The 26579-nt window shown below is 35.3% G+C and overlaps 1 protein-coding gene and 1 long non-coding RNA gene across 3 annotated transcripts in view; one reads left to right on the top strand and one right to left on the bottom strand.

Moving 5' to 3' along the window:
- LOC135154287 (uncharacterized) overlaps nt 1–671 on the bottom strand; it is an 11463-nt gene extending 10792 nt beyond the window's left edge. Inside the window, exon 1 of the long non-coding RNA XR_010293738.1 lies at nt 586–671. This is a non-coding gene — a long non-coding RNA (uncharacterized LOC135154287). The remainder of the gene's footprint in view (nt 1–585) is intronic.
- LOC129262053 (G-protein coupled receptor GRL101-like) lies at nt 191–19553 on the top strand. 2 transcript variants are annotated; one of them, XM_054900092.2, is made up of 16 exons: nt 191–976; nt 1914–2029; nt 5842–6064; nt 6553–6693; nt 7095–7229; nt 8261–8432; nt 8941–9012; nt 9779–9850; nt 10567–10638; nt 10802–10873; nt 12317–12391; nt 12829–12903; nt 16299–16370; nt 16637–16714; nt 17156–18243; nt 18996–19553. In XM_054900092.2, exons 1-16 carry the CDS (start codon nt 928–930, stop codon nt 19028–19030), a joined length of 2547 nt encoding a protein of 848 aa, XP_054756067.2. In that variant the 5' UTR covers nt 191–927; the 3' UTR covers nt 19031–19553. The 2 variants fall into 2 exon arrangements, with proteins under 2 accessions (XP_054756067.2, XP_063956373.1); XM_064100303.1 differs by lacking the exon at nt 12829–12903 and having other exon boundaries at nt 475–976.
- Nucleotides 19554–26579: the final 7026 nt, after the last annotated feature.

A 26579-nucleotide genomic window follows, 5' to 3' on the forward strand; every position in this document is an offset into this window, starting at 1 on the left:
GGGGAATAGGAGAAAACCACAAATCCCTGATAAGTAAGTACATGGCCTATATATGGGAAAGTTGTCCTTGTCCCTTGTCATAACTTTCTTATATTGCTAGTCCGATTTCTTTCAAACTTTCACCATTCTGTTTCATTTATTTTGCTCCTTTCCAACGCAACAGTTTATGACCAAGGCTTGATTCCCCTTTAAACGTAAGGAATATCAGTTTGCTTTGTACAAAGAGGTTTTTTATCCTGGGATAAACATATCAAGCGAAATTTTGTTAGAAAAATTGTTTTTGTAGTGGAAATTTTTAAATTTAAGGAATATCACTTTGTTTTCTCCAAAACTTTTTTCTTAACCCGGAATAATATGTCCAGAAAATTCGTTTTTAATTTTTTTTGGAATAAATTTTTTATTGTGCCTGGAGGACGAAACTTCTTTGGTCACTATGATATCGCTTATGTAATCAGGAAACAAGTGAAAGCGTTGTTTGCCTACGAACAAATAGTCCCTATAGTATTTGTCGCATGCGTGTTGTTTTGCATTGACAATGTATACTCCAATAACTTTTAGCGACCGACATAAATGAACTGATCTTACCCCAGGCAAGTCTTTGGATATGCCAAGGACCTTCTCTACTGGAACGCTCTGTGTTTTATAGCTCCAGTATGCTCTAATTTATCCGACTAACAACGCGAAGATGGCACCCGGACGATGACCCAGTCAATTTTGTTTTAATTTTGTACCAGCAAGAAGATCAAATCGATTTACATGTATCTTACGAATAGATGTCTACACAGAATGACAGTTAACAGTATCTTCGGCGAAAGGAAACCTCATGTTTCATCGATTTGTGGTTTACTTGGTAACTTGGACAGCGATTCTTGCTTTGACATCTCTTAATGTTTCATAAACATCAGGGACATAAGTCAGAACAGTAAGATGGACAGGACGGTACAATTGTTATTTTCTACATTATTCCTCATGACAAGTAAGTATATTTACATTATAGGCCTATACATGATGAGCGTAGGTTAAGGGGTTTCAGTGGTACAGGTTACTTATTGGAATACACAATAGACGCTCTGCAGTGATCCTATTCTATTACTATCAGCAAACAGAAGTATAGGCCTAGTTGAAGTAACATTGAAAGTCCTCGTCGTAATATATATATATATTTGGAATTCAAAATAAACTGTTGGAACAAAGTACAATGCATTACCACTTTGCCTCATTAATATCTTCTATGTCCAACACGCGGAACGTAATATCGTTATATGTATATATATATATGTAAAAGTAGTTGCATATATAGTAGTAGTATAGTAGTAGTAAAAGTATCACGACTAGAAGTGGTAGAAGCAATATAGTCACAATTTGTGGTTGACATTTACTTGATATGAAAACTTAATTGAAATGATACGAATTAATCGCTGTTTGAGTAACTTTGCTCTTCCTATATAGTGGTGCTATGGAATAATATTCAAGAGTATCGTAATATTTGATTGGTCAACTGAAAGTTCTTTTTATCAACAAAGAAATTAATGTTTGCACGATATTGCTTTCAATTTTCAGGTTAATTCAATAATAGAGCACATGTGTGGAATCCAACCTTGGTATAAAATACATGAAGTTATGTACCGCTTGTGATTTAAACGACCTTCAGTACCCACTGCCAATAAATTTTTATCCTCTCAAATTTAGAACACCCCCCCCCCCTCCTCTTCCCCCTCCTCGAAATATCCTTGTGAATGTGAAGTTTTGAATAATGTAAACCTAGAATTAGGAGTAAAAGCCAAATTTAAATAACAGAACTGATATAATGGGGAGGTGGATCAAATCGTGATAACCAAATAAATAATACACATTGAGAATTTATTTGATTTTTTTTCTTCTTGTTATACATTCCCTTGATCTCTGCTATATAGGTATTCAAAGTTCATGCGGACTGAATGGAACCGTGATAAGATCGCCGAATTTTCCAAACCCTTATCCTTCCGATAGCTGTGAGAGTTGGACGATTGCCACTACTTCAAGAAAACAGGTCAGTCAGTGTGGATGAAATACATATGAATGAATGATGATTAAATCAAGTCATAAAATTGACAAGTGTGTGAAAAGATCTTTCAACAGATAATATCAATACATGAGTTTTAAGATGAGCGAATGAATCGATAAATGAATTAAAAATGCTTTCGTGAATGTTACCCCTGCTAGAAATAGTGATTTCGATATATACGTTTTCTTTGTCAGCCTTATTGTTGCATGCTTACCCAAGTTGTTTCACAAGTTGTGAAAATTGGGATTGTTTGTTTTAATTCAAGTAAAGGCTTCTTAGCAAAGGTCTTAATGGTTGAAGTTAGTGATATGAGGCAATTCAATTATTCAATTTATTGTTTAACCATCAAATACAAAAACAATACAAACAAATTGACAACAAAATTATGGGAAAATACAGTGATGGCAAGGTGTCCCCGGGAAGCAAGGCCACCAGGTAACAACATTATCAACAATAATAAAAAAATATACATAACTATCTATAAATAAAACACACTCATGCAGACAAAAAGTACATTAGTAATTTAGGGAGGTTAAGAGGTTAACACGCCCTGCATAACTGTTTTAAATCTAGAAAAGTAGAGCTGTTTTTTATGTCATTGGGAAGTTTATTCCATAATTTGGAGTAATTCATTTTAAAAGAATTAGAAACAACAGAAGTTCGAAGTTGAGAGAGGCGAATGAGATCACTCTGACGAGTATTGTAAGTATGAATTGATGAATTTGGGACCAAAATATCTTTTAAGGTAGGAGGTAAAATTTTAGTATGGAACTTGTATATGAAAGCAAGAGAATTAAGTGATATTAAGTCTTTTAATGGTAAAATTTTTAATTGGGTAAATAGCAATTTGGAATGACAGCATTAAATACATGTAATTCGGATTGCTTTCATTAGTAGAATGCATAACTTATCTAAGTGGGTTTTAATTGTGTGACCTCAGACAATATTACAATAGTTTAAGTGTGGAAGAACAATACTGTTATATAAAGTATATTAGTCAAAATAGTCTGAGGCATAAAAGGTCTAAGTCTGCAGAGAACCCCAATAGATCTTGATACTTTAGTACAAACTGAGTTGGGATGGGGTTTCCAAGATAAATATTCATTTAAACAGACACCTAAAAATTTGATATTATCAACTTTAGAGTATATTTCCACCAATGATAAAATTTGTAATATTTAAAGAAACCGTCCTGTCTCTTCCTCAGAAAAATACTTGGTCTTATCAAAATTCAAGAACAGTATATTACAAACAAACAATTTATGTAGTTTATCCAATTCATTATTTGCTGATGACATATCGTTAATTTTGTTCTGAGGAAGTGTAACAGTGGTATCATCAGTAAATAATGAAAAGCGTAAAACTGAATAGCGATTAATTATATCATTTATATTTTAAAAAAAAAAAGAGGAGGGGGCCTAACACAGACCCCTGAGGAATTCCACAAGATATATAACTTAAATTGGATTTGACACCATCGACCACCACTTGACGCCTTATATATATTAAATAACTGGTGAAACACTGTACTGTAGTGTAACCTCTCTGATCGATTTCATGGATGAGAAAACATTAAGTATTTCAGTATGGGAAGTTGGTACACGGTTGAATAAATAGTCATGAAAATGAGACGAGGAAATGGGTATATTTTCTTGTGTAATCTTACCGACAACAACAATCGAATATTTCATTACAGTACCTGCAGAATATGCACTTTCCATTATATCTTGCGCATTTTCATATTTTTTAATAATAATTATACTTAAAGTACCGCGGTTCACCATCATTAACTAAGGATCCACAAGATTTATCATATCTATAAAATAGATTCACATACCAATACTCTTCTTGTAATATCAAAGTACAATTTGTAGGGTTTCATCCAACTGTACACTTCTCAACAGTCCACGTAAATCGTAAAATATATGAAAACATATTCTTGAAATTTAATATGAGACGATCAGGGTTAAGTCATACGACTTGATCACTAGTGTTGGCAATGGATGATGTGAATATACGGGTACCTGTAATAACAAATAATAATCGGGATGTAAAAGTCAAAAGAATTACTTATATTATTAAACATATACGCCTGCTTGTTTACTATTGTCTTCGGCAGCTTGTGTGTACACTGTTATTACAAACAGATGATTTTACAGTAAAAAGATAAAAACATATAGGACTTTATGAAATAACATAATAATTCTGTATAACGGGAGTTTTTCTGCAATTTAACAGAACGGGTCTGTTAAAAAATGATAGAATATGTTTTATTACAGGAAATTTGTTGTAATATTTCAGACACCAAGTACAATTCTTTGTTAATTCTACACTGTGCTTTTAAGATTACACTGTTCTGAAGACTCTGCTGCATCAAATTTTTTGAAGAAGGAATTTTCTAACAGTGTATGTGTGTTTATTCGAGGGGTTATTTAAAGATGTTTGTAAATATGTATTTATTCCTTTCATCATTGGAGTTGGTTTACTTTTAGTGTAAAAGTTTATAATCGCTCAGACCAGTCACTGTGAAATTTTATCGCCCTTGTCTGAGTGATTATATGACAACTTTCAAGGTGATAGCAAACCAACCAATCCCAATGGGGTAATTTTAAATGAAATTTCACACGCTTCTCTGAGCAATTTAAAAACTCATTATGTTGAAAGCAGCCTTTTTACCGCAATACCAATGAAAAACATAAATAAATACATACGCCTATATAATTACACACATATTGAAATAACCAATCGAATAAACCATACACACACACGCAAATACCAGGTTTAATTTTTTTAAGGACTTCGGGGTTGTACGGATGTTTTAATATGCTAACGTCTTGATGCGGAAAAGGCGAGATATTAATTTTGCCAGGTTGACTTTTAAAAAGTTGCATGTCAGTATGACGTGGACATGGACGAATCTCGTCATATTGCAACTTTGTAGAAGTAGAGTCGGCAAGATAACATGTTTCATCTGTCCAAGTTGACATAATTAGACAAGACATATCTCACTTTCTCGTTGATTCGATGGTGCTTTAATTCTATCTGATCCCCGATTTAGGTACATTATAAAAAAAAGAAGAAATGAGTGGTCAGTGAACATTAGGTCCGTTTTGAAACTAACGCAGAAAAGCATGAATATACTACGAGAGAAAATACGCCCACCTCATTTTTTGACATTGACATTGTTTGATGAGATTCATATCCCATTGAAGAGTAACAATTTGTTCTTACAATATCCTGTTTTGAAGTCAATATACAAAAATATATTTCATTATTTTATTCAATGATATACGCATCATGTTCAGTATTACAAAAACGCGCTTAAAATGACCCGTTTTCCAGATCTGAATATCAAACGTTTTCACCTCGCTATTCACGCTCGCATTAAGCCTATTTGAACAATGAGATACATATCCTCTTTAATTCTTCTCAGTATAGTCTACTTTCGGCTCCCGCTTCGCGTTCGCATTCATGTTAAGTTATAGTACGTAAATTTTCATGATTACAAAAATTGATCAAAAGTACCCAGTTTTCGGTTGTGATAACAATTTTTTTAATTTTCCATTAGGCCTATTTAATTTATGAGATATTATCCTTCCAATGAGTCCCTTTACAAACAGACCTTTAATCATTAACTTCCCAGGAAAAGGTCACTGAGGTCATTTGATGAAAATTTTAGAAGTGTTAATCTGGCCATGATGGGGGGGGGGTCTATTTCGACTACACGCGATCGAGATTGCGTCTGCATGTATCTTATGTAATGATGATATTGTTATCTATATTTCATTACAATGTAGCTTTTGATAGTCGTCAAGACATTGGTTTTGGAGGAGCTATGGGATACTCTCACCATCAACCATACCTCCCCCGACATCCAGGCACCCTTCACATCTCGTATTCGTAGAGGGGTCGAGGGGTTCGCCTTCGCAGGTGTTGGGGTGACCAATATTTCGTTCTGCAGTGATACCAGACGAGAGTTTACCGGCTTTGAACTCGAATATACCATCTCAGAAATCAAAGGTAAATAAAATATTTCAGTGCTTTATACTTTTGAAGGTGTTCAATGGTACGTCCCCCTTTATCATAATATGATTTCATGTAAATTTGTAATTCATAACATTTAGGCACTTTGCGTGGTGATTATGCTACCATTTTTTTTCAAATAATATTATTATGCCATATATTATTTTCTTTTTAATATTTCATATCAAGACACGAGTAGTATTAATGACATTAATTAAAGTTGGGGATGTTACAATGTAGTACTTCCAAGTGTAATCATGTAATATCTGCATTATGTTTAATAATTTGGAATTAAATAATACAGCCTAATACAGTCATTATATCATAGTCTTAACGAAATAATAATGTAATAACGATGGACAAGGATAAAATTGTATGCTTGATTAACATAATTTCACATTGTTTGTAGTTCAGTCAGTTAAGATTTCACACTAAGTGCTAATGTTGTTTAATTTTCTTGGTTCATTATTGTTCACCGTGTGAAGATGACTCGCTGACTCAACTCAGAACATTGATAGGGAAACCTACATACACATGCCGATCTCAGATGCAACTTGTCGCAGCCGACGCTCAGTGTAATGGCGTCTTCGATTGCGCAGATTATTCAGATGACATAGATTGCTACGGTAAGTCACGTGCTCATTTCGTATTGTCCAATCAGATTATGACCTGAAACAATAAAGGGATGAGAAGACAGGTTTTGATTACTTTGTCTGTGTTTCTAATTTTATGGATCTAGGATGACTTCGAAAAACATGACAGTTTTGGTATGTTTAATTTTTTTGGGCGATGATGACAAAGACGTTCTCGACAGCATTTAACCTGCAGCCGTTGTGCAAACGCACTGGTTTGAACAAAAATGACATAAAATCCATAATGAATCACCGAGGTTATTTTAGAAAACACAAGATTAATTCAACTGACTGCATTGAGAAAGAATTGAATGATACTGAAACATCAGTCCCCTGGATAAAGGTAAAGTCAATATATTTTATAAAGATGTATTTTTTTCCAAAATATTCTACAGATGAGGTTTTTGGCGGGATGTGTGGGCCAGGCTACTATCAATGTGAGGGGTTGGTAGAGGAGTTGTGTTTATCATCAAACCGAGTTTGTGATGGCTGGAATGATTGCCCACTAGGAGATGATGAAAACAATTGCGGTAAGACTCCAAGGGAACGTTTCATCAACATTTTTGTCTGACAAGTTGTCAGATCTGACAACTTTAATTGATTCTGATTGGCTGAGAGGCACTGTTACAATAGTAACTGTCTGATAAAACAGTACTTGTCAGATAAAACGCCCGACTAGACAAGTCCTTTCATGAAACGCTCTCCTGATATTCTTGTTAATCCCACCGTCATTTTTTTTTCGGTCAACCAATGCAACTGTCAAACTGGTCTTGTGCATCATTTCACTTATCTATCGTTTGATTTATACTTCATTATATACTTACATGAGTGTACAACGTTACGTTCGCTAGGTGACTAATTTCATTTATTATGTAAATTAAGGTCACCTATCGCTCGACCGCCATTTATAACCACGGCCTCATAATTTGATTTATCCTTGGTCCAGCCATGGACCTATTAGGTCTATGGTCCAGCAGAGCAACGTGATTTAATGCCAGGTTCGTTGGCTAAATTTTGTAAATGAAATCTTTACATATAATATATTTTCATAATGTAATTATAATTTTATAGTATGATTCTTCATTACCAGCAGAAGGAACACAAAAACGTTAATCATTTTCGGGAAGACATTGTATATGATATTTGTGTGGGATGGAGCAGGAAGCGGGTCTTTTTTTTCGATTCTCGTCATTTTTCTCATGGTTCGCAGCTTGGTTAGCTGGGTTAAAAATGAAATGGAGAGCGAGCACGAGGGAGGGGGGGGGGGGCATAAGCATGGGTCTGTAAGATATATCAGTAGTTAGTTTTCCTACTATTTCATTTGTTCAATTATGAGATTTTCTAATGTTTTTATCATTCTGCTCAATAATGACAGTATCTTTTAAAATAATTTTTGGAGATGTGCTTTTACAATAAAATTACCTCTCCCCTCCCCAAAACGAAAGTCAAAATAATTGCCCTTACTCTAAATTATATATTTGTACATCCCTTCCTGACTTCTATTCACTATTGGATTGAAATACTTTTTGATATTCATGTAGGCATAACTTTTTTTTTTTAGAAACTTTGATGTGTCATTCGAACTGTTCCTGCGGCGAATCGGCTTACTACGGACGGTTTGGCCCAGACCAGCCACAATGCAACGATCCAAATTGGTTGCCATTCTGGGTCAATTGTACCAGCGGATGGAATAATGAATATACAATAAATACAGCTACTAAGACAATAATGCTGTAAGTATTGTGCATACAGAGTAGTGATGTTGTGCCATATCATGAACGATTATACATCGCCGTATACGAAGTGAGATGGCCCAAACCACCCCACCTCTAGAATTTTTCAAAAACTCTTATTTTTACTGCATATTTTTCACAAGAAAGGTCCTCTTAAAATTATGCATCAGATTCTTTCCTGTCACATTTTAAAAATAACAAAAAATCCATTATACGAGCATTATTTAGCATTTCTGCTTCCTTTTGGGGAAAAATACTTCTCCATATAAATACGACAAAGTGCATTTAATAAAAACAGGAATTTAAGACTAATTTTGTATCGTTGAAATATATCAACTGAATATTTTAGCTCTAGATAATTAATTCGTGCAGATGAAAACAAGCTAAGCATCACGCCAGGCTAACAAATGGCTACATTTTATTTATTTGACCGGAGATCAATGAAAGTATTTCCATCTCGAAATTGTGTTTTGATGATAAATGTTTGTTCTTTTTATGTGAATAATAGAAATCTAAACGGAGCGCCGATCAAAGATTTACAGCCTGGTACTTTCCATGGGCTAGAGAATGTGCAAACATTGTAAGTAATCATCTTCATTTGTCAATGAATTCACAAAAAGTGGGGAGGTTTGAGGATTTTGCATTGAATTGTTTAAAAAGAGGTTATTGTAATGCACTATTTAATCAAAATGAATGTATTAGTGATTAGCATCCACCCCAAAGAAAAAGCTCGAAATCGACCAAAATTATGATGGTAGGCCTATCGTATTAACCATTTCATTTTTTTTGGGGGGGGAGGGGGAATAATTACCTTCAGTCGATCTTAACCCACATTAATTGGTACAGACTATTTTACCTTCATGATGGTCAATTTAATCCTTACTTTTAAAAGAATGTAAGTTTGGAATGTGTGTTGTATTCTTCACCTTTTTGCTTATATAAAAAAGCAACAACAAAAAATAATGAAAATAAATAAATATATGATATTTTATTTTTTCAATTAAAGTCTTGTGAAATGTACTAGTACACACTAAGAAATAAAGGTTCAAAAATTGAACCCCTGGTTGGGGTTCATTTTTGCACCCTGCGGGTTCAAAACTGCATCCGTAGGGGTTCAATTTAAAATTTAGGGGTGGAGTTTTGAACCCGTAGGGTGCAAAAATAAACCCCAACCAGGGGTTCAATTTTCACCCATAGGGTGCTGATTTTGCATCAACCTTTCGGGGTTCAATTTTGAACCTTTATTTCTTAGTGTGTAATACAGTAAAATATTTCCTTGAAATTTCGGTATTAATGTACTTGTTCACATTATAGTGTTTCAATAATTTTAAATTGATAAATTTCAGGGACGTATCATCAGCTCAATTAAAAAGGTTCCCGCCAGGAATCTTTGTTGGAATGCATCGGCTTGTTAAAATGTAAGTAATAATGATTATAATAAAGCAAAGTTTTAGATAGAGTTGCCAGGGTGAGATCGCCCTTTAATTCAATCATAAATGTTTACTATATATTTTCCTCGAAAATTGATTTTTTTTTTTAGAGTGAAAACATGAAATGACGCTTTTGGATAAAGTGTCAATTTATTTAGTATTAGAAAATAATGATAAAGATAGAACTTACATTTACAACGTGTTTAATTTACCTGATATTTAACCTTGCAAATTATAATAATGGTATGAATCGTCACTTTTGAGGTCTTCTGGAATTTCTGTTCTATTAGTGAATAGGCATATCTTTATAAGTGTGCATGACATCAAATCATTAGTAGGCTATATACATAAACAGAAAAGAAACAGAGAAAGGGCTTTATATCTTTTGTGAACGATGGGAAAGAAGTTTATATTGAAAATATACATACTGGAAACTTAAGTAAAATTTTCGATTACAATATTATATTTAGATTTAACTTGTAACATGAAGCTCTCAAGAGCTGTCATGTACCCAACATACTTTTCACCATTTCCTTTCCTTTCATTCATTCATTCATTCGTTCGTTCGTTCATTCATTCGTTCTATCGTTCATTCACTCATTCATTCATTCATTTATCATTCAGTCATTCAATTATTCGTTCTTATTTCCGTTGATTTTATAAATTCAGTCGTTCATTCGTTCAGCCATAATCTTTTATTCCAGAATTGCAGAGAATAACAGCTTGACGTACTTGGAAAGAAATGCATTTCAAGGACTCTACCACTTACGGCTCCTGTAAGTAGTATCTGTCAAAATTCGAAAAAGGAGACTGAGAAAGAGAGTTAAATAAACACATATTGAATGAAACTACAAAGATAAAATAATTAGTTCTGTATAAGATGTTATCAATGCTATGGTATACGATAATTCACTCTTTCACATTCTTTACTCTTTAAAGGTACTTAGATTTCAACCATATAGCCAGACTTGATGAGGGATGCTTTTTAGATCTCCACAATCTATTCTTCATGTAAGTTCTTGTTTTCTTTGGTCATTTACATGTTCTATTGATAATAATAAAATTACATTTCTATAGCGCATATATACACGAAGTCTCTTTATGCGCTTCATAGACACCATAAAAGACGGCTTTTAAGATCATTGATTCTCAAAGTGACATTGAATATAGATGAACACTTGGATTAAGTAATTTCACTGCATAGGCTTCTTATCTGGAATATCCGGTATACGAGACCACTTTGTCCCGATTTAGGCATATATTGCTTTACGTCAATGTGTTAATCTAATTGACAAAACGACTTTCCTTTCCACGACTCCGTACTTCTTTTTGGTGGAAGTAAACATTTCCGCAAGCTGATAAAATCAAATGTGTTTTTCCAGATATATGCTGAATTTGTTTACCTAGATCGAATTACATGTTAAGATTGCGTCCACAAACATATCTTGCAGAGGCATTATGAGCCAGATACATTGAGTCGGCTGAAGTTGTTCGGTGTCTGCGCATGAATTAAAATAATAATAATGATAAGCAGAAGGGGTGAACCAAGCGACCCCCCCCCCTCCCAACTAAATTTCTTGAAATAAATGGTCAGCTCTTTTATAAATTAAGTATATATTGAAACACTTTTTCACATTATATCAAAATGAAGGCATTTTAGCAAAAAGTAAAAGAAAACAAGCCCCATATTTTCTTAATATATAATACAGTGATGTTATGATTTAAAAGGGGGAGGGGGGGGGTTGTCGTTTGGGTCTCGAGCTCCTCCCCTTCCTTGCTCACGCAAGTGAAAAAAATGAAATGGAAGGAAGCAGATATTTATTTGAATGAATGGATGATGAATAAATTAATTGATGGATGAAGGAATGGATGGATGAATGAATGAATGAATGAAAGAAAGAAAGAAAGAAAGAAAGAAAGAAAGAAAGAAAGAAAGAAAGAAAGAAAGAAAGAAAGAAAGAAAGAAAGAAAGAAAGAAAGAAAGAAAGAAAGAAAGAAAGAAAGAAAGAAAGAAAGAAAGAAAGAAAGAAAGAAAGAAAGAAAGAATGAACGAACGAATGAATGAATAAATCTATGATTGAGGCGCGATAACTCAGTCGGTAGAGCGGGGGACTCGTATTCCGGTGACCCGGGTTCGATTCCCACTTGGTGCGCTAGGGCCCTTTGGTAAGGCATTAATCCTCAGTACCAGGGCCTTCGGAGAGGACCTTAAGCCGTCGGTCCTCTGGTTGCTTGCTTACAAGCATTCATGCTTTCTTAGCAATCAGGTAAAAAATCACCACCAATACCAATACTATATGATTTCGGATGTTGTGTTCCTTTTAGGCTGTGAGAAATATATTCCAAATATACATGAACTGTTAAACATGGTGAATGTCGGTGGTGAAATAAAATTGCTTTATTCAATCTGTTGTTTCTAATTCCATTTAATGCATAACTTTTCTTCTGTTTTAGAGGGCTTGATAACAATGCACTTGGAAACTTTCGACCTGGTGCCTTTAGAGATCTCGGAGGTTCCCTAGAACGATTGTAAGTTCGAAATCCCAAATTACATTTTAATTTGATGGATAAAACATTATTGCTTTTGTTATTCATTGTATGACCAACAGACAATGAGGGTCGGGGGCGGGGGGGGGGGGCTAGCGTCAGAACAGGGGTACATGAATATTTTGTCCAAAAGTATATATATATTTTCAATATCTTGTCACTGTGAGCTTTGTATCCCTGACGAAGACGTGAGGTTTGCGTCGAAAATTTGGAGAATACTTGGAAATAAACTTTTTTTGGAACTGCAATGCATTACTTCTTTGTTGTGTGTATGTGTGTATGTGTGGGGGGGATTCGAGAAATTATGTGACCGATTTCTGGAGTAATCACACTTTCTCATCCCTGCCCCCCCCCCCCCCTATTCTTAAATCCATGATCTGTCCTAGATGATTTAATGTCAATCTTACATTTTTTTACAGAGTTATACCAGACAACAACATAACATCAGTCAATTCAAGTATGTTTGACGGCATCAGAGAGAATCTATTAATTCTGTAAGATATGGTTGACCTTTTTATAAGGAGTAGCTACTGTGCGATAACGGTATCTGAAAATCAGATTTGTCATAGAAAATTCATTGATATTCCTCATACCGCGTCAAATTATTGCACTTTTACCTTAAATTTGATAAGTTGTATAATACGGGTCAGGACAGTAGGTGACTATATATCTTTTTCAATTTTTTGTCTCACCTGCATAGCAGAGTGAGACTATAGGCGCCGCTTTTCCGACGGCGACGGCGGCGGCGGCGGCGGCCAACACCAAATCTTAACCTGAGGTTAAGTTTTTGAAATGACAGCATAACTTAGAAAGTATATGGACCTAGTTCATGAAACTTGGCCATAAGGTTAATCAAGTATTACCGAACATCCTGCCTGAGTTTCATGTCACATGACCAAGGTCAAAGGTCATTTAGGGTCAATGAACTTAGACCATGTTGGGGGAATCAACATCAAAATCTTAACCTAAGGTTAAGTTTTTGAAATGTCATCATAACTTAGAAAATATATGGACCTAGTTCATGAAACTTATACATAAGGTTAATCAAGTATCACTGAACATCCTGCATGAGTTTCACATCACATGACCAAGGTCAAAGGTCATTTAGGGTCAATGAACTTTGGCCGAATTGGGGGTATCTGTTGAATTACCATCATAACTTTGAAAGTTTATGGATCTGATTCATGAAACTTGGACATAATAGTAATCAAGTATTACTGAACATCCTGTGCAAGTTTCAGGTCACATGATCAAGGTCAAAGGTCATTTAGGGTCAATGAACTTTGGCCAAATTGGGGTATTTGTTGAATTACAGCCATAAATTTGAAAGTGTGTTGGTCTAGTTCATAAAACTTGGACATAATAGTAATCAAGTATCACTGAACATCCTGTGCGAGTTTCAGGTCACATGATCAAGGTCAAAGGTCATGTAAGGTCAAAGAACTTTGGCCACGTTGGGGGTATTTGTTGAATTGCCATCATATCTCTATAAGTGTATTGGTCTAGTTCATAAAACTTGGAAATAAGAGTAACCAAGTATCACTGAACATCTTGTGCGAGTTATAGTAGTTTTCAAAATCAGCACTGCTGCTATATTGAATCGCGTGATGCAGGTGAGACGGCCAGAGGCATTCCACTTGTTTATAAATGATATAACAAAATAATGGGGTATAGATATGTAGATAAAATAAATGTCGCTCATTGTATATTTTACCGTCTATGGCAACAGACTCTTTTTTTATAGAATAATTTTTGATAAACAAAATTCGAAAGAAGCTTTGTCATGAAATGACAGGAAACTAAAGTCCCACATCGAATGATTCGATATTTCGTGATTTCTTGATTATTCGTTAGGTTGTTAATTTGTTAATTCGATACTCTAATAACCAGGAACACTTCTCCAATTTCCTCTTCTCCCTGTCTCTTCTCTCATTAGTGATAATTAAGTACTCTCGCTCTTGTTTTAGAATTTATTGACCTCCTTAGGTGACACGACATGATTGTTTTTCATAACTTTTTCTCATGACTTATAACTCGCTCTCTCGGTTTAATAACTCGTTCCCTCGACCTATAGTTATAAATCATTGAAATGAGTTATAAGTTTAGGGAACGATTTACAGTAAGTCATAGGAACTACAATAAAAATTGCTATACTTCTTCTACTACTACTACTACTACTATACCATTATTATTACTATACCATTATTATTATTATTTGTCTTCTTCAGTCTTTTTTGCATAAAACGCAAAACTTGGATCTTTATATGGTAAATAGCTATTTTTTTTAGACTGGCACACGAAATTAAAAATCCTTTTTGGAAAGAAATGTTCTTAGCGTATAGCACACTGTTATCTATGCACTGTAATGATATACCTTGCCAACCCTTATGGAACAATGATTTTATCAAAATAGGTAATAGCTCAATTCACAGTAGATCTCTAAATAATAGGGGTGTTCGTTTTGTTAATGATATTTTAGATGTACATGGCAATTTCCTCTCTTTGAATGACCTTAAGGAAAAATACAATGTTCAAATAAATTTTCTTTTTTACCGTGGATTATGTGATGCTATAAGAGACGGTTTTAGCAATGGCACACACTTTAGCAAGTTCCAAGAACCTATTATCCCTGATACAATAGCACTTGTTATGAAATATAATAAAGGTTGTTCACACATCTATACGATTCTTAAAAAGAAAAGAAAAGTGGAATGTAAAAGTTTTCTTAAGTGGAAGTGTATATTCGATATGAATGACAAGCAATGGCAATCGTATTGCTCTATTGGATTCAGTTGTACTACCGATGTGAATTTACGTTGGTTTCAGTTAAAAATAATGCAACATATTTTATATACAAATGAAATATTGTTTAAAATTAATTTAGCTCAACAAAAAGAATGTACTTTTTGTAATGTACACCGTGAAACAGTTACTCATCTACTTTGTGAATGTACATGTATTAAACATATATGGGACAGGTTTGAACAATGGATATTTCTTAAAACTGGAAATAGAATTTTTTTCTCTAATAAAGAAAAATTATTTGGTTTAAGAGGTTCAAGTAATTATGCATTAAATTGTTTATTGATAGTGATACGACAGATGATCTATACTTCCAGAGTAAAACATCAATTACCTGTTTTTTGATAATATCAAATTTGCACTTCAGAATTATTTCAAGAATGAAAAATATATCGCAGAGTTAAATTGTAAAATGGTAAAGTTTACAAAGAAATGGTTCCAATTACGTGCCATGTTTACATGAAGTGATCTGTTCAGTTCCCTTTCCATGTACAATGATACATATGAATATTATTGTTCATTTACTCCTTGCTTGTTCCTTAAATTGTTTACTATTATGTAAACCTGACAGTTCAATTTATATATTTGTTACAATTACTGTTGTATTGTATTTCGTTGTTATTAATTTGATTTGTCATTGAAAAGATATCTTGTTATGTTTTGAATAATAATAAAATCCCTGTGGAGGGGAAACAAATTGAAAAAAAAAATTATTATTACTATTACTACTACTACTACTTCTACTACTCCTCCTCCTCCTCCTCCTACTACTACTACTACTACTACTATACTCCTACAGTCGATGAAACGAGTTTTAAGTTGAGGGAACGAGTTATATGTGAACTACAATTACTACTTCTTCTATACTACTACTACGGCAACGGCGATGACTATTATTTCTCCTCCTCCTCCTCCTCCTCCTACTACTACTACTACTACTACTACTACTACTACTTTGCCTACTTATACTTCTAAATATGATGGCAATGGTATAGTACAGCTTTCATTATTATTGCTATATAAGTCAAAGCAAGTTTTTAAAACACCTATATTTATTTAATTTGTTTTTGCTTTGTTTTTATTTTAGGAGTCTTGAGAATAATCCCGTGTCAATGATCGCTCCAGGTACATTTATCAACATGAGCAGTGTCAATGATTTGTACGTAAAACAAACCTTACCATTATCAAATATTTTGAGACATATGGTCTGGCTAAATTATTGATTATAATTATTCATAAAGTTAACAACATTATTGTTTTCATTACCAGTATTGTTGTCATCACATTACTTATATATTAAGAAAAAATGATATGTTGATTTGAGTCAACACATGACTGAAAATCGAGTAGGCCTATAAGAACAAAATCATTGACAATGACACAATTTAAGCCATGACCCTGTTTTTATCAAAATTTTCAAAACAGATATCTCCTCCTGCGACCAGAAATTCCTCTCACATTATATCCTGCATTCTATGATGGGTTGGAAAGTCTGAAAACAGTGTAAGTATATTGTTCTTTAATAGAATATCTGGGAACCATTTTAATTACGTAGATTGTCAGCACCAAAAAAAAAAGCTTCTTTGACAGTTGCTATAGAAACTGTCAGAGGCCACTGCTTTACAGTCAATTAATTATCTCGAATTTAGCCAGCGCTAATTATTGTCGGTGGACAAAAGTTGATGAACCATCCCTATTTTATCATTACCATATTAATGATTCATTTCATAGGGTATGAACGTTCCGTAACAGAGGCAAAGTATGAATACATCTCAAAAGTGTCCATATGAGAAATGCCAGGTTAGACATGTTATTAAAACAGAGAGAAAATAACCGGAAAATACTTAATGTCTGCAAGTTCTCTTTACAATACAATATTTCTAATGCCGATAAAAAAAATCTCACTTTGATATCACAATGAATTTCATTGGTTTGCACTTTAAGGTTTGCTTATGACCCAAGGATGTGTTGCATCGTCCCATCGAATGTCAAGTGTAATCTTCGAGAACCTTCAGAACCCCTCTTCACCTGCCGCATGACGTTCCTCCACAACAGCGCCATCAAAATCTTCACATGGTTTCTTGCCTTCGCTTCTTTATTTGGGAACGTCTACGTATTTGTGAGTCGAATAACCACGAAGCACACAAACTCAATTGCTCAAATACAGTCCATCTTTATCGCCAACCTAGCCATATCCGACTTTCTGATGGGAGTCTATCTGTTAATTCTGGCAATCGCCGATGCGGACATTGGGGAAACCTACTTCTGGGAAGGACTGGCTCAAGATTGGCGCAGGAGCCCGATGTGTCGCTTTGCAGGATTCATCTCGTTCTTGAGCAGTGAGACATCGGTCTTCCTCATCGTACTTATCAGCGTTGATCGTTTTATCTGCATTGTCTTCACATTCTCTAAGAGAAGACTCACCGTCTTCTCTGCTCGGGTCTGTACAGGAGTCATCTGGGTGGTGTCCATAATCCTCAGTGTGGTATCTGTGTTGCTGGCTGTTCTAGACCCTGATTCTTATGACCTCAGCGATGTGTGTGTCGGTCTACCTCTGATTCGAAAGAACGTCAACCTCCAATCGACTGTTGACGCCGACACGCTAAACAGCATCGGCATCGAGGTCAATAAGATAGTCGCTGCGTCATCGGCGTCCACATGGCAGTATTCCGTCGCCATCTTTCTCGGCGTCAACTTCATTTGCTTCGCCATCATCCTGGTCGCATACGTGGCGATCTTTATTACGGTTCGCTTCAGTAGCTCTGCCGTCGGCCGAAAGGGTTATTCATCCAAGGAAGTCAGGATGGCGTTAAAACTCTCCTTCATTGTCGCCACGGATTTCTTTTGTTGGATGCCCATTGTCATCCTCGGCATCATCGTCCAAGTCGACGATGTGTACATATCACCCGATGTCTACGCCTGGCTTGTAGCCCTTGTCCTCCCAATCAATTCAGCAATCAACCCTTATCTCTACACCATCGTGGATAGGTACAGGTCTTCTTTGAAGGTCAAGTCTTCTATTTATTCTTCAGGTATGAATAAAATTTAAGATTGGAGCCTCAACCTTGAAATATAATATATTTCAGATTGTAGCGACTGATTAATACAAATCAATTTGAAGATCCCAATTTATATCTATAATACATTTTTTACTCAAATTGTCCCTACCCACAAAATTACAAATTGATTTCTAATCTTAACAATTTAAAAAGTGAATTGTTTGTATAAAAAAAGTTACACATTTATCCTAGGTTTCCAGGACTAGAGTTATCTTTGCTCATATAGTCCCTATTCTGCAATTTTATATAAGTTATATTCGGTATCAATAAGTGATTTATAATTTACTAGTGAACTATTTATTTCATATCATGCGCGATTAATGAAAATTATTACACCTGAATGCAAAAACGGAATCGTTGAAATACATAATTATTTCAACAACAGAAATAAAGTTGTTTTATCATTATCATTGATAATTGTTTTCTTGAGATTTGAAATGTACTGCGAAAAATATGATATAACACAAGTCATTACTTCATGCTTCTTTGTCTTCTTCAATCGCTTTCTTCTTTTTCACCTTATTTCCAACCATTTTCTTATAATTTAATTTTACTTAATTTCTTCTACTTTGTATCTCCTTTCATTTTCTTTTTCATTTTCCTCTTTCTTCTCTAAGATCTCCGCCTCTTTATGTTTGTTACGCTCTCAGTCTACGTTTTCCTTCATTTGCTTGCCTTTCATTCCTCTATAATAACTTTTACTTTCTGTTTCGTTTTTCTTTCAGGTCTAGCACTCAAAGGTTCGATTCCAAGTAGCTAGAGTCTTCTGGAAATATTGGAGTTCTATTTTTATACGTTTATTTCTGTTTTAAAGTAGATGAATGTTATTTATAGATTTAAATTCATATTTATATACTTAGCGTGACCATAAAAATTATTAGATTCTTGTTTTGTTTGGATTTTTCTACAAATTAGTCTCGCTCATTGCTTGATATGCTTAAACATGTAGGTCCATGCATGGCTTAAGCAAGGGCAACGCCCTAAGAGGTATGGAGTGAATATCACTGTGATATTTTCAAAATCAATTAAAAAAAAAAAAGAAAGCTGGGAAGCAAAAACCTTAAAAACAAAGAAGGAGAAAGGGGAAAAATGTGAATATTGAAAATATGAAGTATAGTGTATAATATTCGTTTGAATTTTTTTCCTATACGTCGACCTTATCTAATTTATAATAATAAATAATTATCATTTTCAACTCTTTGTACGAATTTATTCTCGGCTTGAATTTCAAGCATACAGTGAGTATTACAATTTTGATGGTTTCTAGAAAAGGGAGAATTTCATGATCTGTCTTATTCGTGTTTTATTTCAAAGCATTATAGTCTGCCAATAGGTAGGTAGCTTCTACAGAACAGATGGATCATGGATAGAAGGGGAGGGAGGAGAGAGAAGGAGAGGTAGAGACAGATAAGGAAGAGGGCGAGAGAGTCAGAAGGAGAGGGGGGTTGGGAGGAGGGAGAGAGAAGGACAGAGAGAGGGATAGAGGTGGAGAGAGCGCCAGAGAGGGGGCAGAGAGAGTTAGACTTTTTTTATTTTCCTAGTTCAGAGTTACATTATTCTTCATATTTAACATTTCATATTGACTGGATTCTATAATTGCACTTAGAAACAAACACTCTTTATTATTACGTTCTGTTGTCACTGTTTGTTTTAATTAGTAATGCGTCTAAACATTTGTTTTTGCCATTTTATGCCGATTTTATTTATGTATATTTGTTAACCCCGAATAGTGAGGAGAGCTTTATAACAGAAACTAGTTTTTCTTTTAGTCATCCTCAGGCACTAGTCGGTTCTAATTTCTTCCTCTTGTACATATTCTTCTTGTCTTTTGCCTGGAAATAGAATAAATAAAAATAAATATATAATCCTTTCTCATTTTAACAGCTTCTTTCGAGACACATTGTGTGTAGAGTTACAAAAGAAGTTACATATTCACATAGAGTGATCATCAACTAATTAATCTGAAATGACATAAAGATGAAATAAATTTACTCTATCGGTTTGAACACCTTGAACTATTATGATTATTGGATTTAAAGCGGCATTTTACATTAGAACAATATCTCGTTCTTGAACTCATAGCAAATTCAATATACATTAAACGCTCTTATATTGCATACTGTCCTTTTTTTAAACAGCTGGTCAGATGGTCATTATTCCGTTTTTGTGCACGGTTTACGAAAAAAGTGGTGGGGGCTGATGCCCACCAAGCCCCTCCCCCACCCCTTCTGCTGCCCCTGGGAACCAGAGTTGGTTGATTGTAATGATGAAGACATTCAGATTTTCATATAAATGAAGTATTATGTGCATTGCACGAATGAAAAGAACATTAATTATTTGTTTTATATGACACCTAAAAATAGATCATTGGCATAAATTTGAATGTAAAAGTGCACTCAGTATGAACACGATCTTTTGATTGTCACATACATATAAGCACACGCACTGTAAACATGAGTGGTCTTGGTGCGCGCGTGCAATGGAAAAAATAGTATGGAAAATTGTAAAATGGGATGAATGGTCGACTTCAATTTAGCTATCTAGGTCTCACAGGCCTAATTCATTCCCCATAGACACGTGTGTTAAATTGGCACTTTAAAAAATTCATAAAAAATAAGGATGAAATTCGGGGGTCGAATGTTTACTACCAGTGGATAGGATATAAATCTGGCAATCCATATCTGACCAGAAAAGGGTTCGTCGACCGGCTCATTTTAAAAATAAATTGGCGTGTTTAAAGACACCGTCGGGGGGAGCAGATTCATCACCTCAAACAGCAAAATAGCCCTAATCCTTCCGCCAGTCAAAATATAGTCCAAAATTGGTGATATTTCTTCCCAATTTGGGAAAAGGAAGTTCAGTAATTACCAAAAATAGAATCAGTGTTAGATGGACAATCATATGCATACAATTTGTCAATCGGCCATATCAAAATAAAAAAAATAGCAATAAGTTGGCTCGAATGAATATCTCTTGCTTTCCCAATGTTAATAGGCCCGTGTAGCCTGTAGGTGTCATATAATTAGGTGTATGGTTTAGTGGTTGATTCTCGTGGGATGAGAGCTATATGTTCACAGGACGGGTGTTCCAGACATTATGATTTATCTACATAAAAAAAGATTTTCCACTTAGTCTGATATTCAATATAAAAACTGAAATAGGGCCTATACACTAGAAAACATTTTAACCACAAAAAGTCAACTATTCTGGGGCATGTTTTGAAAATGAAAGTAAGATGTGCAAGGTTGGGGTAAGCAGAAAATAATTTTGGTGTAGAACAGCCTCGTGCGAAGAACTCACTCTGCAGTGTGGATACCAACACTATATAGTGGCAATATTTTTATTTTTATTAATAAAAAAAGGAATTAAGAGAGAGTATGTACGAGAGGAATAAATGGAATATTCTACTGTATCATTGGTGGATCTACAGGGGGGCGGTCCTTAAAGGACAAGTCCACCCCAGCAAAAAGTTAATTTGAATAAAGAGAGAATATCCAACAAGTATAACACTAAAAATTTCATCAAAATCGGATGTAAAATAAGAAAGTTATGACATTTTAAAGTTTCGCTTTATTTCACAAAACAGTTATATGCACATCCTGGTCCACATGCAAATTAGGAGACTGATGACATCATCCACTCACTATTTCTTTTGTATTTCATTATATGAAATAATCTAATTTTCTCCTCTTTGTCAAGTGTAACAACGATTAATTCCTCCGTGAACATGTGGAATTAGCATTGTTTAATACTATATGGTTCAGTCAAGTTGGTCCTTACTGTCAAATCTTAAAAAAATGAAATATTGTATATTTCAAACAATAGAAAACAAAAGAAATAGTGAGTGAGGGACATCATCGACCATCTCATTTGCAGGTCACTGAGATGTGCATATCACTGTTTTGTGAAATATAAGCGAAACTTTAAAATGTCATAACTTTCTTATTTTACATCCGATTTTGATGAAATTTTCAGCATTATGCTAGTTTGATTTTTCTCTAGTTATTAAAATCAACATTTTCTGGGGTGGACTTGACCTTTAAACGTGAGGAAAGGAAAAAACAAGGATATAAGGGAGATTTTTTTAGAAAAAATGGAAAATAAGAAAATTTTTAGGTCAGATTAAATATAATGAAAATTTTCCTTGGTATTTCTACTTGCCTGTTGGATGAGATAATCTGCTAGAGAGGATATCAGGGGCAAATTTACGGGAAGGAGGGGGGGGGGTGGTAAGGGGTTAACTTCACCTTGGTGCCCTTAATAAGGGAGGGAGTGGTGATCATCATTGGGTCCAAGGGTGCTGGAAAGGGGGAGGCATAGGGGCGCCACATGGGGGCCCACACGTGCATGCCTCATAGGGGCTCCACATAAAATTTTACCCCCTTAAAGTTAGAAAACAACAATTAAAGAAAAAGGAATAAACGAGAAACTTCCAGTCTAAATATACTAATTAGTAACACTTGACTAGTTACATGTAGTTACACTAATAAGTAAATTGAGTGTAAAGGTGGTAGCCTGCATCCTACAACAAGTAGGCCTTTCTTACTAAATTTTCTAGCAAATAAGAATTTTTGAATTGCTCATACTGTGCATTCCATTAGGAGCGGCGATCCTGGGGCCGGGGGATGGTGCCCCCAAGGTTGAGCACTAAAAATTTCCCTTTCTACCAAAAAATACCCCCTTGCAAATGTATTCAGTGCCCATTTCATCTTAGAGTGCCCATTCTCACATCAGATGAGTTGACCTTTTCAAAAATCACTCTTTTAATTCCCATTCAGTGCCCCTTCTGCTCTGCAAGTGCATCTTTTACCCTTTCGAAATTAGTCGAGTAGAAATTTTTCATACCTCGAAAAGTTGTTAAGTACAAGGTTTTTTTGGTTGATTCGTGTTCTAGATGGGTATTGAAGTAAATTCTGCTTGATTGGCAACCTTGAGCAATTTTTTTTATTAGCCTAATTAGCATAATCATCTAATTAGCATAATATGCAATACGTAACATACTACTATATATTAAACCAGAAAGACTGAAAAAAATAAAGAGTATCATTTTTCTAATGGCTTCTGTGACAAGGAATTGATTGACAGTTGTTTTAATTTTCATGTAACGCAATCATCGTAATCAACATAGCATAATGAGCTAAATAGCGTAAGTGTAATATGTACCTAGATGTTAATGTCTAGAAAACGCTCAAAACATGGACAATGCAGTTCTAGGGTTTCTATGGCGAGGAATTCATTTGTGACACTAGTTTTCATTTTAACCAAAGTAATTGTTCTAATAAGCATAATGCGCTAATTAACATTTGTGCAATATATGGATGTATTTGTCATAGCCAGAAAAGTCACTCAAATTCATAATATGCTCGTGCAAATGGAAATTTGCTTGCATTAGTTTCAGTTCAGTCATGCATTCATTGTGAAAGTTGTGGTGGGCTTCAAATGAAAGGGGGAAGTGTATCTTTTCATTGATGTTCATCTCATGAAGCAGATTTATAATTACGATGGTAAAAATTACACTGAACTCCGGTTTCCTTATTTCTGGGATGCACTGTATATTAATCATAGTGCATTATGCTAATTATTCTAATTAAGACATTGTCATTGGTTAGTAGGGAGATTTAATAGCATAAAAAAATTCCTCAACATGTATCATTTAGTTGTTAAGCCGTTGTGCCCCCCCCCCCCTTAACCGCCACCCCTACGCTGTCTTTAACCACTTAATGAATACATTACAGACTAAAATGTATATAAATTATATAGATGCTTTTGAAATGATATTGTTGCATTATAAATGTGACTGCTGATATTTTGAGTTGATAAAAGAATTATGCACAATTCGATTGATATTCTGAAGACTTGAAACGCTCGCTCTGTGCGTAATTGATAGTAATTGAAATTAATAGTTTTCACAAGTTATGACAGTTTTAGTTCTTCGCATTGAACTTATTCACTTAATTCCCCTATTCTTAAATGCTTCAGTTTAATATTCAGTGGGCGCATCCTGGTCTAGTGGTTCTGACTCTGGTCTTTTAAACAGAGGGTCGTGGGTTCAAATCCTCGTAATGGCGTGTTCTCCTTCAGCAAGAAATTTATCCACACTGTGCTGCACTCGACCCAGGTGAGGTGAATGGATACCCGGCAGGATTAATTCCTTAAATGCTTGAGTGCCTAGGCAGCCCAGCTAAAGCCGGGGTAATAATAGCAGGGCCCGCTGGGAGATTAGTTTTCGGAACTGAAGTGGCTACCCTGGGTAAATATACCGCTATTATTAGTATTACACTATGCTGCACTCGACCCAGGTGAGGTAGATGGGTACCGGCAGGAAATAATTCCTGAAAAAGCTGTGCCCACCAGAATTGGTAGACTAGCTTAGCCGGGGTAATATACGCTCTGTGCGTAATTGATAGTAATTGAAATTAATAGTTTTCACAAGTTATGACAGTTTTAGTTCTTCGCATTGAACTTATTCACTTAATTCCCCTATTCTTAAATGCTTCAGTTTAATATTCAGTGGGCGCATCCTGGTCTAGTGGTTCTGACTCTGGTCTTTTAAACAGAGGGTCGTGGGTTCAAATCCTAGCCATGGCGTGTTCTTCTTCAGCAAGAAATTTATCCACACTGTGCTGCACTCGACCCAGGTGAGGTGAATGGATACCCGGCAGGATTAATTCCTTAAATGCTTGAGTGCCTAGGCAGGCCAGCTAAAGCCGGGGTAATAATAGCAGGGCCCGCTGGGAGAACAGTTTTCGGAACTGAAGTGGCTACCCTGGGTAAATATACCGCTATTATTATTATTACACTATGCTGCACTCGACCCAGTTGAGGTAGATGGGTACCGGCAGGAAATAATTCCTGAAAAAGCTGTGCGCACCAGAATTGGTAGACTAGCTTAGCCGGGGTAATATTATAGGAGCGCATTGAGCACCTAGCAAGGTGGATACGTGCGCTATACAAATCCTATATTATTATTATTATTATTAATATAGAGGCAAATGTCATAGTCTATTAAAACAAAAAGTCTACACCCTCCTCCTGGGTGGGTCACTTCGCTCACTCGCTAAGGATCTCACACTCGTAAAAATTGAAAATTATCCCCTTCAAGATTCCCCCCCCCAAAAAAAAAAAAATTATATATATATATATATATATATATATATATATGTTGACACAGATGAGATAAAAGAGACCAAGAGGTAATGCATTGTAGTTCCAAATGAAAGTTTATTTCCAAGTCAAATTTTCGACGCAAACCTTACATCGTCATGCAAGGATACAAAGCTGAGTGTGAGCTTTGTATCCCTGACGAAGACGTGAGTTTTGCGTCGAAAATTTGACTTGGAAATAAACTTTGTGTATATATATATATGGATGAAGAGAAAAATGGTAGGCGTAGCTTAAGTCAAGGTTCCCCAGAGCTATCTGCCCTTTGGAAAAACTCGGGTTCCCTGGATCGAACCCGGGCCCCCAGCTTTGAATGCCGGTGCCTTAACCAGGCGCGGATCCAGGATTTCGTAGGGAGGGGGGCCCAAATTCAACCTGATTTTGGCGCCCCTGTGTACTTTTCAGAAAAATGGCGGCCCCTCCCTCCCCCTCCCTCCCCCTCCCTCCGCCCAGGCAATCATAAGTGCCTTAAATGCATGTTAAATTATCTTATTTCATAGGCACATGAAGAAGAGGCAATTGAATAATGGTTTCATAATGATGTGTTCATGAATAAATGTAATATCACTTTAAAAAAGAATCAATGCGAGCAGAGAATAATGACGGCGATATGGCCATTCTAAAGGTTCACTCAAGCGTGACGCGCGCACAAAAGAATATGACGTAATATCATTAGCATAACAATGAAGAGTTGAATAGGGGTAATTAGCATAACAATGGAAGAGTAGTCGGGAAAGATAGCCATTGAATAGGGGGTTGATTAGCATAACAATAGAAGAGTAGTCTGGAAAGATAGCCATTGAATAGAGATGATTACCATAACAATGGAGAATACGAAGAGATAGGATGGCCATTGAATAGGGATAATTAGCATAACAATAGCGAGTGCGGAAAGATCGGATGGCCCTTGAATAGGGGATCATTTAAATAACAATAATCGCAGTGACGTAGTAATGTTACGTATAACAAAGGAAGAGTAGTCTGGAAAGATGGGAATTCAATGGAGGATAATTTAAATAAAAAGAGGTAGGACTACGAGGAAGATGGGTTTTCAATGGGGGATCATTTAAATAACAATGAGCGCAGTGACGTAGTAATGTTATGTTACGTATCGGTTGGAAGGGACGGAAGAGTCTCCCTGGAAACGA

This window comes from Lytechinus pictus, chromosome 5 (genome assembly GCF_037042905.1).
Source record: "Lytechinus pictus isolate F3 Inbred chromosome 5, Lp3.0, whole genome shotgun sequence".
In the NCBI taxonomy this organism is placed as follows: Eukaryota; Metazoa; Echinodermata; class Echinoidea; order Temnopleuroida; family Toxopneustidae; genus Lytechinus; species Lytechinus pictus.

What these genes read in the sequence shown, in the direction of transcription:
- LOC129262053 (XM_054900092.2), top strand. Translation starts at nt 928, where the DNA reads ATGGACAGGACGGTACAATTGTTATTTTCTACATTATTCCTCATGACA. An exon ending in GCTACTAAGACAATAATGCT is followed by an intron (nt 8,433 to 8,940) that starts GTAAGTATTGTG and finishes TGTGAATAATAG; the next exon opens with AAATCTAAACGGAGCGCCGA. An exon ending in GGAGGTTCCCTAGAACGATT is followed by an intron (nt 12,392 to 12,828) that starts GTAAGTTCGAAA and finishes ATTTTTTTACAG; the next exon opens with AGTTATACCAGACAACAACA.